At 47.0% G+C, this 15,156-nt stretch overlaps 1 protein-coding gene across 4 annotated transcripts in view; it reads left to right on the plus strand.

Annotated features, from left to right (window-relative positions):
* Positions 1-15,156, plus strand: part of LOC116228206 (S-adenosyl-L-methionine-dependent tRNA 4-demethylwyosine synthase TYW1-like) — a 78,662-nt gene that overhangs the window by 29,866 nt on the left and 33,640 nt on the right. For all 4 annotated transcript variants that reach the window (XM_031591918.2, XM_031591920.2, XM_031591919.2 and 1 more), the window contains exons 11-13: positions 5,622-5,731; positions 11,178-11,355; positions 14,834-14,969. In XM_031591918.2, coding sequence (XP_031447778.2) covers positions 5,622-5,731; positions 11,178-11,355; positions 14,834-14,969 — 424 coding nt within the window. The remainder of the gene's footprint in view (positions 1-5,621; positions 5,732-11,177; positions 11,356-14,833; positions 14,970-15,156) is intronic.

A 15,156-nucleotide genomic window follows, 5' to 3' on the forward strand; every position in this document is an offset into this window, starting at 1 on the left:
TGGGGCTGAATTAGAGAAGCCAAGTGTGAATTGGGATAAATAGCTGTGTGTAATACCTTCCATGCAACTCCAGCCCATCGTTCTGGAGGTGTCATTCCTCACATTTAAGAGGAATCCTGGAAGCAGTAGCTTTATTTCAAACCCACCACTTTGTGCAGCTTCTTAATCCCATGAGGCTGAATGCAGCATCCCGGGCACCACTGGCTGGGCTGTATGAACACAGACCTTATTAGCAGTCACCATCTGTGCTGCTGGGGACACGGGAAGTGATAGTTTTGATCTGCTGCTGGCAAAATGTTTTAATAGAGGCTTTATGCTTTGGCCTCGTTGTGCAGCTCGGTGCGCTGAGCAGCAGATAAGAGCACTGTGGTTTTTCTGTTTATTTCTCAATCATTCCTTTGTGGGTTGAACTGCTGAGGCTGTTGCAGTAAGAATAAAGAGGGAGGGTTAAAAACAAACAAACAAAAAAGACTTTAATTACTGCACCATCCCTAACTCATAGCTCTCCCTATAAAAACAGTCTGTTGCTGTTCGTTATTGTTCCCAGTAGCTCTTGCTGTTTGTAGTGCCTCTTTAGCTTAATTGTCTAAATGGAAATGTGCGAGTGACCAAATCTCTTAATCAATTAGGGCGAGTGTGGGACCAGCAGCCTGATGCTGCTGGTGATTGTGTTGCAATTCAAACCTGATTTGATTATGTCCTCTGGCTGAGCGTCTAAAACACGATCCATTATTGTGAAAAGATGGAGCAGCTAATAAAACCTATTAATTTAAACCTCGTTTATTTTGGACCCGAGGAGGAGGCAAACCAGACAGAATAAAATATTCCATAAAGAATTCGATTTGTATTTCTGTTAACTTTCGTAGTGTTTATGCCTGTACTGGGTGGCCTCAGCTCTAATATGTCAGCAGGCTGAATTCGTGCTCAGACTGAGGACTCCTCTTACAGCAAGATTGCTGTTATCTTTTTGTTTACATGCATCTAACGTGGAGGTAAGGTCACTCTAAATGACCATAAGGTTGTGAAACCCAACACAAGTAGCATCTACCGTGGAGGATTCTCAGCACATGCTGGGCAGCGAGGAGCTTTGGTTCCATCATCATGCAGAAGGGTCACGATGGGCTGGAAAAGGATCCTGGTGGAAATATCTGGGATTGACATCTCTGCTTCTCATCATGCAGTATGTGCACTCTTGGACTTGCTCTTGGATATGCAGCTGTTGTTATTAATGTGAATGCTCACTGCCTCAGTGAATATAGCCAGCTCACTGCCTAGGGAATGTTCATGTCTTGATAGGTATCATAGGTGGGTTGGTACCCACTTACAGTAATGAGTAACTTGATTCAGATCTAAAAAATAAAAATAAAAAAAAATGAACCCATGCCTTTTTCAGCTGTCTCTGAAAATTATATTTGATTTGAAAACATGTCAAGTTCAAGTTTCACTTTTGGAAAATAGTGAACATGATGTCACTCTTAAAATGATTTTTCTTTAGATATTTAGATATCCAATACTTGATGTAGACTTAATTCCTTTAGTCCTGTTAATTAAACTCATCAGCATGTAGGAATTACTCCATGCCTTTTGAAAAGCTTTTATTTTTTTCCTCTGTTTATTCATTATAAGCTATTTTTCTCACTCTTAAGCCTAGCAACAAAAGATGGCTCAGAGCAACATGGGGGAAAAAAACCCAGCTATCGAATGGGAAGTTTCTGTAGGTGCATTCTGTGCTGTTATCCTCAGATAACAGTTTAGATAGGAGCAACAATTAAAAACACCTTTTTAAAGCGAGCATTGTCTGATTTTTCAGTAGACAAATAGAAAATAAAACTGTTTGCTGTGCCCAGGGACAGGAAGCCCTGATGCAACTTGCAGCCTGCTGCAGGTGCTCTGCATGCCCAGCCATCTCCTCTGCTCTGCTTTCAAGGCCATTATTACTTTTCCTTTGCACACACTGAGAGCAATGTGTATAAGCACTGCTGAGCTCTTTGCTTCCCTGTCTTGCAGCCAGTTATAGGCTGTGACTGCTTGTCACCACTGATACGGTGATGATGTCAATGCAATGATCTGCTGTGTTTTCTATGGGTTTGCATCTTCCAATGTATGGGTTCTGCTGCTGGGCAGCTCCATCCTGGTGCACTGCCCTGTGGGTGCCCTTTGGGCCAGGTCTCTCATTCTTCTGACCCAGTGGTGGCTGGTTAAAGTTTTCCATTGTGTCCATAAGCTCTTCCCCAGAATTGTACTGCTCCGTGATGTCTCTTTGTTCAGGTCATTAAAACACTGTGTAAATCAAAAGCTCAGCCTCTTCTTTTTTCCTGTTCCCTCTCTCGATCTTGGTATAAGAAATTCTCAACAGATTTGAGTTGGCTGCTGTTCATCCTCGTGCTGTCCTCTGGTGAGAGCATCACAACCATGTATTTAGTCCCATGTGTCCTGAGGAACGAGGAGGGGGCTGGTACAGGAGTTCCTGCTGGAGCACTGCATTCACACTCTCACAGTGTCAGAAATCTTTTGTGTATTGTCTTCAAGCCTTCAGCTTCTTGTGATGCCCTGTCAGCCAGTCCATCCAGTGCACTGAGGGCTGTGGGATCCATCCCTGTGACAGCACTTTGAGATGTTCATCATTTACCTGTCCTTTTCATCGTCTCGCCCATTTTTCCCTTTGCCAGTGGGAGGTGCAAGCAATTTTCTTGGCTATAACAGAGAAACATTAAACTTTGTCCTTGTGCATCGGCTGGACTTTTTCCTTGGCCATCTGCTTGCTCCCCATGTCATTATAGGGAGGTCTTTCTTGCTGGCCCTTTTATGCATCCTGTGGTTGTGTGCCTTGACCTCTCTGCGTGTGACCCTGTGGTTTTGTTCTTTTCAGATGGAGCACTGCAAGGTTGCAGCAGCGCTGTGATTCTGCCAGATTGGTTTCTTGTTACACTCCGTATCTTTGCTTTTTATTGCCACAGTCTGCACTTCTGCCTTAATAGCATTTCAAAAGCTGCCAGTTCCCTGGAACTCATTGCCCTTAAGCCTTTCTGTCTCCTCTGGGACCTCACCTGCTGGCTCTGGGGCTCACTGCATCCTGCAGTCACCGACTCTTGGTTTTGTTCTGCTTTTTCCCTCCCATCCTTTCCTAGGGACCACATGCCCTGTGCTTTCACAGTTTTCCAGCAGCAACGTTTTCCTTTTCTAATAAAGTGAGGGCTTTCTGATGTGTGTGTGAAGTTATTTTAGGCTGAGAAAGGATGCCCCATTACCTGCCCAAGAACCAAGTAGCTGGTGAGATGCACAACTCAGAGGTACGGAAAGGGAATGGCTGTGTCATGGCCTTTGAAGTGATCCCATCAGCCGCCAAACGGTGCTTGGTTTCCTAGAGAAGGAGAAGCTGCTGTTTGCCATTGAGCTGCTTTGCAGGCACGACTTGGTATGTTTTGTGAACAGTTGGAATGTGTTAGAAAAGCAAGGACTGCTTGGCGCTGGTAATTAATAGTTGTCCAGCATGCATTAAGAGCCTATTGATTTTCTGCCAGCTTGCCCTGTTAAATATATAGGGTACAAGCTATGTAGTTAAACATGTAAGTGGTTTATAAATGCCTTTTTATAGTTGGTATTCAGAAAATTTTCCATGTTGGCAGCAAATAAAAAATTAGAGAGGAAGGCTGCTATGGCTTGAAGGATCTTTGAGATGATAACATACTGTGAGAGCAGCATTTGAGTCTTTGCTCTCTCTGTGGACAAAGAGATGCTTGCAGAGGTTGGTTTTGTTGATGTTGGGTTTAGAATCTGTCTTAGCACAGCCCAAGTGTGGAACTGCAGGTTTTCATCATTTGGGGAAATTAGTGGGAGTCTTGATTGTCTCCAGGAGGCACTGAAGCAGCCGTTTCCTTCTGAGGAGGTGCCCTGCCTGTTGTGTAGTTAAGTGCTGGATGTCACATCCCAAGCCTTGGGGCTGGAAGCCTGAGCAAGGTGGGAGCTTCCAGTCCTCCCCATGGCTGACCCCAGCGCAGCTCAGCTGGTTGGAGAATTGCCTTGCAATAGGAGGTGCTGCTTGATGTTTTCTTGTCCAGCCCTAGGTTAATCCAGTAGTGCTGTTTGGAAAGGGACAGCAAATACATACTGTTCTTCTTGATACGTTACTCTATGAGCCACAGTAGAATCAGCAGGGGAGAAGTGGAGAAGGTTTTGTAGTGTATTTTAGGGAAAAAGAATGAGAGGGCAGAGAACAAGGAGTAGAAAGTGCAGGAATTCTTTGATATTTTGAGTGCATCCTGTAGGCACCTTCCTATCCCTGTTTGATACTAACATGAGTGCAGCAAGGTCCCCAGGATGAGAGGTTTCAGGAGAAGAGGTGATGGCTTTAATTTGCACCAGAAGAGAGTCAGGTTGGATATTAGGAAGAATTTCTTCTCCAAAAGAGCTGCCAGGGGGCGGTGGGGTCACTGTCCCTGGAGGTGTTCCAGAACCATAAAGATGTGGCACTGAGGGATGTGGGCAGTCAGCATGGTGGGGGCAGGTTGGGCTTGGCCGTAGAGATCTTGGAGATCTTTTCCAACCTTAATGGTCCTGTGAAATGCCCCTCACCAGTGAGAGGTCCATGCTTGTGCGGTGAGGTGTCCAATGCAAGCACGCACTGGTAGCACACCACTTTGGGGGATTTCCTTTGCTGACCTGGATTAGAATCACAGAATGGCCTGGGTTGACCACAATGATTGTCTAGTTTCAACCCCCTTGCTGTGTGCAGGGTCACCAACCACTAATTAGGTTCATCCAGGTGACTGCTAATGGTGTGGTGATATCCTCTTGTGCTAAAGAATAAAGGAAAGAAGAGAAGCTTCGGATAATTTCCATGCACTTGGGTGGTGGATTTCCCTGTGTGAGCTTTTTGTGTTTTTGAGGAAAGCAAAATGTGAGTACAGTGATGCTTTCTGCATAGGCAGCATTGACTTCCAAACCCAGTTTGACACAGCTGTTCCTTAGAAGGATCATGAGGTGGTTTCTGCAATCTGTCTGCATTTTAGTGTCAGTAGCTGGTTAGCTTGCAGATCTCAGAATTGATGGGAGCTCCTGCTGAGTAAAGCCAGGAGCCCAACCACATCCACTAGAAACACAGCTCTGGCATGCTGCAGGCCCCCATTGGGCAGCCTGCCCTCATCTGTCTTCTTACTAGAATGTTAACCAGGAATTGGCTTAGGAAAACCTTTTCCTTCTCAAGACAGTAGTTGGTACCTCCAGAATGGAACTTAAGAGGGGCTTAGGATCTTCCTTTTTGAGTGCTTTGTGTAGCTGTTGTTAGAAGAGGAGGTAGAGCTGATTTTTCTTTCCTTGAAGAGGTCTTCCTGACTGCAGAGCATCATTTAACTTCTCATAAACCTTTTACCCATGATTACAAATAGATGCACAATGTTGATACTGGGCTGCAACGTTTGCTCTTCTTCCTGGGTAGACCAGAAAGTGGGAGGAGGAGGATGTGAGAGTGGTGTCCAGTGATCACGTCTGAGAGTTGTTAGAAGAAGGATCCTGCAGATAATTTGCTGCTGCTTTTAATGTTATTAAGCAGTGCTAGACTCTGCAGGCTGACGGATGGGTTTGTGCAAACTGCAGCGAGTCACTCTGGTCTCTTTTTCCTCCAGACATCATACAAATCCCGTGGGCACAGAGTGGCGATGGAAAATGGACCAACCTGAGATGATCTTGAGGGAAGCTCTTGAGAATCATCAGAACATGATCAAGGAGTTCAAAGGTAACTAACTTCTCATCAGTGACACTGTTTGAAGATGCAGAAGCATCTTTAAAACTTAGATCAGAGCATCCTGGTCATCTGCAGGACAGATAGAGGCATAAGATCTATAACCTCAGAAGGTGGGAAGCCTTGAGGGCATGATTACTGCTTGGTTTTAGCGAAGTTTTGCCTTGTTTTTGTCATTACAACCTGAGTCAGCTGTTGAGTGTCTACCCCTGTCTTGAGGGAGCAGACTGGAGCTGCCTCTTGTGCATGCTGGTAGTTGTGACATTGTGTCCTTCTGTGTGCCCTGAGGCTTTCAAAAGTGGTTAAAGCTCACCTGGGTGATGAGTGATTTCATTGTTCTTAGGACAAAGTGAGAGCAGATGGAAGGCAAGAGGGATTGATATCCAACACAAGTAAGAAATATATTGTCTAGCCATATTCCACTAGAAACTTTTGTTACCTCTGAAACTTCTAGATTTTCCTCATTAATAAGTGAGTAGTAACATTCAGGTTATTATTTTTGAGGGTTATTCAGTGTATTTGTGTGTAACTGAAGCTGCAGTTGTTCACTGATCTGCAAATTACTGTATTTTGCTTCCATTATCAAATCCTTATGGGTTCATTTATTTGCTTTTCAGCTGTATGTATAGAAATGTTTGCTTTCTTCTATTCTTCTCTCCCCAAGCAGTGAGCTTGGTCGCTCTGCCAAGGTCAGCCCTGTGCTCAGTGTGCCGGCCAGCTTGGCAGGACAGGTCTAGAACTCTGCTCCTCCTAATTGACAGCAGAGGCTGTGTGAGCAGCAGGAGTGAAATGAAGCATCCATTAAAAGTGCAAGAGGAGCCTTAGCCTTGGCTGTCGTTTTGGGAACCCGTTTGTTTATGTTGGCTGTGTGCAAAGAGAACCCAATGGCTTAAAAAATGTGACAGGCGAAAAAACTCATGTCAGCGGAGCAGCGTTGCTCTGCCTCATTCATTGGACTTATGCAGTAGGCGGAAAAATAACTGGAGCTGGGGCCTCACGAGCTTTGCTGCTCACAGGGGCTGGTTTGCATCATCTTGCAGTTTCAGATCTCTGGGAGCTCCCGTTCTGAGCTTCGGGGAGAGCAGCCAGAAGACCCAGCTGTGCTGGTGTGTGCATGCAGTGTGGTGGGCTGGGTTGCTTCTGGCAGCCGGGCTCTTAAAGGAGTTGAAAGTGTATTGGCAGGCTGAAGGGGTCGTGCTCAATGTGTTCAGGTCTGGTTGGTGGCAGGGTGATTCAGGTGTTGATCCAGGAGCCTGTGTTGCGCAGCTCGGAAAGCAAATGGTATCCTGGGCTCCATCAGAAGACGGCTGGCCAGAAGGGACAGGAAGGTGATTGTCTCCCTCTGGTTTGCTCTTGTGAGGCCCCATCTGCAGGACTGTGTCCAGGTCTGGAGCCCCCAGTACAAGAAAGACGGAGAGCTGTTGGAGAGGATCCAGAGGAGGGCCATGAAGATGATCAAGGGAGTGGAGCACCTCTACTATGAAGACAGGCTGAGGGAGCTGGGCTTGTTCAGCCTGGAGAAAAGAAGGCTGCGGGGTGACCTCATTGCAGCCTTTCAGTACCTAAAGGAAGCCTACAAACAGGAGGGGGAATCAACTCTTTGAAAGGGTAGATAACAGCAGGACAAAGGGAAATGTTTTTAAGTTGAGGGAGGGAAGATTGAGGTTGGATGTCAGGGGGAAGTTCTTTACAGAGAGAGTGGTGAGGTGCTGGAACAGCTGCCCAGAGAGGCTGTGGATGCCCCGTCCATCCCTGGAGGCGTTCAAGGCCAGGTTGGATGGGGCCCTGGGCAGCAGCAACAGACACAACACCAACAAACTGCACATTGAGCCTGTGCACACAGAGGACATCCAGAATGGTGCTCTGTCTTATGCACATCTCACCATCCATCACTGGAAATCCTCCTGACCTCTTGTTGGAGCCACTGGAGCAGGGATGCGAAATCTCTTGGATGTCATTGGAAAAAGGCAGCCCAGTGCTCAGGTGGGAAGTCATGCTCAGAAGCAGTGAGCATCAGCTCTGCTCATCCTGCAGGCTGTAACTGAGCATGCTGTGGGGCAGGGCACTTGAGGTAATCATCATCTGACCTCACCAAGGCCTCATTCAGTACTCAGACTCACCGATATGCTCAGCTGGAGTCCAGGTCCAAGTCCACACTGGACTCTGCCAGTGCCCAAATTTATACACGACAGTCAGTGCGTTCGCAGCCATCTCTTGCTGATGTCCCAACCCCTTGGCTGGTGACCTCAAGTCTGTGGCTGTGTGTGTTTGAGCACCAGCCTGGACCTCCATCACCCTCCATCATGGCCTGAAACTTGAGTGTAGGAAGTTCCATACAAACATGCAAAAGAACTTTATGGTGAGAGTGACGGAGCACTGGAACAGCTTGCCCAGGGAGGTGGTGGAGTCTCCTTCTATGGAGATCTTCAAGACCTGTCTGGACACCTACGTATGTGACCTGCTGTAGCAAGGGGATTGGATTCAATGATCTCTTGAGGTCCATTCCAACCCCCATAATTTTGTGATTCCATGGTTTTCCTTTGCAGTGGTGATACATTTGGGAAAATAAAAATTGCACGTTTACTATCTTCACAATAACCCATCTTCCCTTAACCGTTGTCACTTTCTGAAACTCAGACACTTTTTTGCCTTGTTCCAGTTTGGATGCAATAGCAATTGGCAGCAATCTCTACGTCAGGCTTGCTTTTTACACCAAATGCTCCTATCACAGCAGGTTGTTGCTCACACTTTCCTATGCAGCCTACTGCAGGGAACCTCCAGGGATCCCTTCTGACCCTCATAGTTCTGCAGTTCTGATTCTCCCCTTACTGCACTTCCCAAAAAGGGTTGGAGAGGAGGAAAGATTCCACAGTGATTTGGCAGAAACTGTTGCTAAAGTGTCAAGAGCTCTGCAAAGACAGTCCTGTTCTCTCTTCTGAAACTTATTTTCCATTAAACCAATTGCCAAACATTCCCTGAAAAGTGTGTGTGCTTCCTAGCAGCATTACCCTGGGCCAGGAGTTGTGAGAGTGCAACCAGAGGGCAATCTGTGTCCTGCAGGAACCTCACTGTGTGCTTCTGAAAACGTGTTCCCTTCTCTTTTAATGTTTGCCATGGTTTGTACAGGTGTTGGAGACCGTAAGTGTTAGTTAATGTCACATAATTCTCCTAAAGAAGAACTGTTGGAGAGACATCTTACTGACAGGGAGCGGAGGTGGGGAGGTGTGAAGCAGTTTGTTTGATGGATACGTTTTGTAGGTAGGGACTGTGAGTCTCTGTGCCCTTGTGAAGGGCAAACACAGAATGGAAACATAACTCAGAAATAAGAGAGTGGATGTCTGACAGCACAGCCCTGGTTTGGCTGGGGGAAAAAATGAAATAGACACAAACACATGACCTGGAAGAGGAAATCCTGATGGCTTACAGGAGGAGGTATGTTTTGAGCAATTCCCACTGGGGTCTTAAAGTTAGATCTGGGAATGCCTGTGTGTGATGCTACACTCGTATTTTGTGCATCGCAGGCACAGGTAGCTGCAGGGGGACACCCACATCCAGCAGCCTGTGCAGGGGCTGTGCTGGGCCATGCTTTAGTTTTCCTGATCCACGTGCACTGGTAGGATAGCAGCTGGAGGCAGCAATACCCACTAATCCTGTTTGCTTTGCTCCTGTCTAGCTTGTGATTTATGTGGGCAAACGATTGCATATAAAACCCTTGCCCTCATCTGCAGTGTGTTTGCTGTATGTGCCACTGTGATGTAAATTGATTTGAGAAAGTTCCTTTTGAACTTTGTGACGTTGGAATTTTTCTTCCGAAGCTGGCACTGTAATTACTGTAGTCCTATTGCCAGATGCTGAGACAGAGAGAAGTTAATTCCCCAAACGACCCACAGTAGCTCTAGAAAAACAAAAGGCAGTTCTTTCATCTCCGTGTGTGGCTGAGATGCTCCTTTCTTTCCCAATAAGTTCCCAATAAAGCTCTCATTTAGCGCTGTCAGGTTGCTGCAGTGCAGCCATTAGTCCTGTCCTTATTCAGGACGAAGCCCGGCTGGTTTAAATGTGCTGAGCTTCACTCTGATCACCAACCAGCTTTTCTGCGTGAGGCTGAAGCAATATCCACCAACACCTCTTTTTTATCTAGGCTTTGCAGCATAGCATGTAATTTTCTGTGCTGTTTGAGCTCCAGCATCTAGGCAACGGGAGGTGAGCTGAGGACCTGCTTTCAAACTTCACTCTTTGCTTTTTGAAGCAGACCAACCCCCAACCCAAAACCTCAGATGTTGTTCAAGTCCATCAAGACACGCCAAGGAAATGGGATGTGACACATCTGGAACAAAAGCTTACTTGTAGTCGGATGCCTTCATATGGGCTCCTGAGCGCATAGCTGGGTATGGATGGAACAGCCTTCCCTCTCCCCTGCCCGCTCATGGGTGGAATAATTGCAGTTCAGATCTGCTAAGCCTGCAGCTGGCATCTTCATGTGGATGCTGCAGTTGGGTTCCTTGTTTTTCACTTTGCTCTGAAGTTTCTCTGGCTACTCACATGTGGGTGTTTTTTGGAGCATGTCCTCTGGGTTGTGCCCAGCAGATCTGGTGGCTGAGCTGTGCCCAGCTCCTCTGGGGCTTTATTCTCATGGGGTGACTGGTTGGCAGTACAGAGAATCAGAACGTGGTGTGACTTCTATGAGTGCCTGCTGGAAGTGGCACAGAGCTTGCTCCTGTGCTTGTCTAAGCATTTAGGCAGTGTCACCGAGATCTTAGCAAGGGACAGTTTGACTCACATGTCACTGGAGTGGTTTGTGACAACTAACTGAGCCCTGAGCCTTATGTGCCTGGCCATGTACTGCTGTGTGGGCTCCTGCAGGGCTGTGTTGGGTCTCTCTGGCCATGGCTTGCTGTCCACTCTGGTACAGAATGGCTCCAACTGGCTTCACCTGGTGCTAGGGTATATTTTATCATAGAACTACAGAATGGTTGGGTTGGAAGGAACCTCAAAGCCCATCCAGTTCCAACCTGTGGGCTGGGTGCCTCCCAACTCAAACTGCCCAGGGCCCATTTATGGCCTGGGGCACCTCCAAGGATGGAGCACCCACAGCTCTGGACAGCAGTGCCAGGGCCTCGTTGCCCTCTGCGTGAAGAATTTCCTCCTCACATCTGACCTACATCTCCTCTCGTTTAGTTTAAAGCCATTCCCCCTTGTCCTGTCACTGTCAGACCATGTAACAGGTCACTTTCTCTCCTGTCTGTAAGTTCCCCTCAAGTACTGGAAGGCCACAGTGAGGGCTCATAGAAGAGAGAACAGAACATCCCCAACTCTCAGCCTGTCTCCATAGGAGAGATGCTCCAGCCGTCTGAGCACCCTTGTGCCTTCCTCTGGACCTTCATCTTCAAACACAGCTGGGAGGATGCTGTGTGTAATTTACGCCCCTTCTCTCTCTTTGCAGGAGTGACAGGAGTGAGGGCAGAGCGCTTCGAGGAGGCGATGTCGGCGAAGCACTGCGCTCTGTCCCTGGTGGGAGAGCCCATCATGTACCCCGACATCAACCGCTTCCTGCGGCTCCTGCACCAGCGTGGCATCTCCAGCTTCCTGGTTACCAACGCACAGTTCCCAGAGGAGATCAGGTGAGAGCTGAACAAAAGAAGTCCCCACCACAGCATGTCAGTGCTGACCCGTGCTGTAATGCCATTTTGTCATTCGTCACTCAGCTCTGTGCGAGTGCTGACAATGAAGACAGCTCACCCAGCAGCTGCTGGATTTTCACCTGCATCTCCCTGTGTTCTCCCTCGTCTTTTTCTGTCTGGGCTCTGCCCGGCTCAGCCTCTGTGGCAGGACCCAGGGTACAGTTCTAACAGCAGGGACAAATCACAGTGCCACATCACCCTGCAGAAGTGGCAGCAGAGGGACTTGTGCTAAACATTCACGACACCTCAGTGTACACCAAGAGTTTTTCTTTTGCAAACACAAAAACTACTGGTTCTGATGGCCTTGGACTGCTTTTAACCAGGCTGCTTTTAACCAACTACCAACTACTGCTTTTAACCAGGCTGCTTTTAACCAACCGAAGCGAGGAAGTGCAGTGAATACCCTTGCACTGCAAGATGGCTGGGAGCTCATCTGTGCACCATCAGCTCATGGTGCAGCCAAAGTGCAGCCCTGCAGTTTGCTGAGCTGTGCTGTGTGAGGGCTGTTTGCAGCTCAGCCTATTTCAGCTCGCTGCCTTTCCACGTTAGCACTCGGAGAGCTTCCTTTTCCCTTCCTTCTTCTGGTCTGAATATGGCAGCGAGGGGGGAAGGGCATGCAATTTTTGAGTGAGTAATTATACACTACAAAGGCATTCCAAATGATTGAATAATTGTGTAATCAAGTTACTTTAAGTCATGTATTATGTGCCTGATCGACAGAAATTGCTCCCTCCTAAAAATAGCCTTTCAGAAGGAGAGCATACTATATTTTGAAGCTGTATCTCTTAGGATCTGCTGATTGTTGTTAAAAAGAAACCAAAAAAGCAATAAAATGCAAGTCTTGGTGTCATTGAAAATTGCGACTGATCTTTGGCTAATCAAAGCAAATGACTTGCCTAATAGGAGAGCTGAAGTGTGCACCAAGTTTGGTTTCTGTTGTCAGCAAAGGGGAGGTGTAGTGTAGAAGTTGGCCCTGAAATCGGTGGTGTGAGCTCACAGCGTGCCTTGAGGGTTCAGTGGGCTTAGGAGGACCCCTGGGGCTCCAGGGTGATGTTTCCTGGGCCTTCCTCCTCTCTTCTTCCTCCTTTCACACACAAACTGCAGCTCCGTCTGCCTCCAGACAGATAAAGCAGAACATTTTATTGTGTGCAAGCTCATTGAACAGCTACCTGGCTCTTGTCCTCTTCCTTGTTTCTGATTATTGGCTGTGAACAAGAACGCTCACATAGATGTGTTTGCATTTATAAGCGTCATTAATAATAATGAGCAGGTGCTCGTTATTGCTCATAAAAATGAGTATTTGCTTACTGTATGGATGTTCCCATTTCCTTGTATCATTAACTACCCTGTGTCCTGTCTCCTGCTTGTAAAACCACCCCTTGGCTGCTGTCTGAAGGCAGCTCATTGCTCCTCCGTTGTGCTACACTGCGGTTGTGATTTCTGCATTCATCTCACATATGCTAATGCTGTGGATTTTAATGTTATCTCCTGGATCTCAGCTGTCTGCAGTCACTCTAGTGTGCAAGATACAGCCCTGAATTAAGGAGGAGCTTTGGAAAGTCCATGCGAGCAATGGGCCACTCAGTTTCCCATTCATTATGGAATTCATTTGCTTCCTGGGAAGCTCAGATGCTGCTTTTCTCCCTGGCAATGGTTGCACTCCTGGTTGCCCTTTCTCCTTTTCCCCATTCAGTGTTGGTGTGCATGAAGCCATGCTGGTGCCTAGCCATAGGGAGCTCTGGGGGCAGCGTGGGGCAGAGCTCCCATGCTGGTATCTCCTAAGGAGAGGTTAGAAAGTTCCCTCATCCTCTCTAGTGCTGAGCCTGCTGCCCCTTGCCTGTCCTTAGGATCCAGCTCCCTGTAAAAGAGATGATTTTCTCAGCTCGTCTTTTAAAAAACCCTCATTCCTTCTTGTATGGGAACTGAGCATTGAGTCAGGGCCTGAACCACGGATTGAGCAGCTGGGGAAAGGACTTGGTCAGCCCTGAGAGTACAGGTAGAGGCAATTCACCGCTGAGACAGGAAGGGATGGAGCCTGGCTGCACCTCTCATAGACCTTATTTAAGGGCTGACCCCCAGTGGGAAGGATCTCTTTCTGGTGATCCCTACTTGATGAAGCTTTCCCCTGGGAACCTTGAATCTTTTGATATTGGTGAGCAATCTTCTTCCCTTCCTTTATATCCTTTTTCTATCGTGCTGGTCCTTCCATCATCACACCTTTGTTGGAACACCTTTCCCATTGTGTTGATCTGTCCAATTGCTATGCTTCTTCAATGGGGTTTCCTTTAATTAGGTCACTTCAGCATTAAGGGAAGAAGAGCACTTAGGCTGTGTTTTTTGTGCTTTAACACTTCAGTCTTTACAGCTACAACACTCAGTCATTTTGGAGCTGCTAGGCTGAACTTGTGTTGAAAAATGGTTTTCTAACCTGAAGTATCACGCTTGTTCTGAGCTGTCTTCTGTCTAAATACGTACTGAGGAGGTATGTTTAGATGGGCTGTTTAAGTATTCACATAGAGTAGCTGCGTTTTGGTGGCCAGCAGCTGTATTCAGTCTCATTCTGGGAAGTTTTTGTCACCTCCTCACCTCTGGGGACAGCCAGGGACTTGGTGTATTTTTGGGTGGCATTGTTTGGCAGCTGAACAATAGCTGCTAATTTCTTATCTTCTAAAGAACCAAATCAGCTTGGGACTGTAGCCTGCTCATTAGCAGCCTTCACAAAAAGTGCTTGCAAAATGTTGTCCTAAACCTGCTGCGAAGCAGAGTCACGGGGCACAATCTGGAGGCTGTCACCTCCTCTCCCTCCAGATGACGAGGAATGAACATGTTACACTATAGCTGTTATCAGCTGTCTTTGGCAGAAGAGATTGCTTCAGTTTGTCCCTTTTTTTGCCCTTCAGTGTCCCTTTGCTAACAGACTTCAGCACTGCTTGTTTTCCTTCCTACCCCTGGGTTTTGGGGGTGGGTTGGGTTTGACCCACATTCTTTGCACAGCAGAGCAGGTTCCATCTGTGCTGGGTTCACAGATGCTGCTTTCACCAGCACTGTGTGACTGGACACTGTTGATATGAAATGAGAGTCCTGGAAGGGGAAGGAGAGCACCGTGGGGAGGTTGGGATTTGTTTTAAGTTTTTAAACACCTTTGATTTTCCTTCAAAAAAACTTATTTGGCAGATGAGGCCAACTGCAGATCAAGTCAGTTCATCATGTGCAGCAGTGGAACTGGGCTGAATTAAGGTTGTCTTTCTGCTGGATGAGTTTATTTTTCTTTGGGCCAGGAGAACAATGATGTGGCTTGGAATGGGCTGAGCCTCCTGATTTCTGATTCCAGGGACTTTAAAAAAAAAAAAAAAAGACGAAAAATCAGCTATCAGTAATGTCAGAAAATAATCATCTACTTCTCTTTTCTCTTACCAAGGAACTTGGAGCCTGTCACACAGCTGTATGTCAGTGTAGATGCCAGCACCAAGGAGAGCCTGAAGAGAATTGATAGACCCCTCTTCAAAGACTTCTGGCAGAGGTTCCTGGACAGCTTAAAGGCCTTGTCTGAAAAGGTACCTGGTTATGAATATTTTCTTTTTCCCATACTTTTGCATGTTACCTTCCCTGCCAAAAGTGGAATGGCTAAAGGTAGACTGCTGAGTGGGCCCTGGATGTGCTGGGAGCATGTTACCTATCTTATGTACAAAACATGTAAGAGTTCAGAAAGCTCAATCAGTTTCCTGTGAGAGAGGAAATTTC

The sequence above is a fragment of the Phasianus colchicus genome, chromosome 21 (assembly GCF_987193195.1).
Source record: "Phasianus colchicus chromosome 21, bPhaCol1.hap1.1, whole genome shotgun sequence".
Taxonomy (NCBI): domain Eukaryota; kingdom Metazoa; phylum Chordata; class Aves; order Galliformes; family Phasianidae; genus Phasianus; species Phasianus colchicus.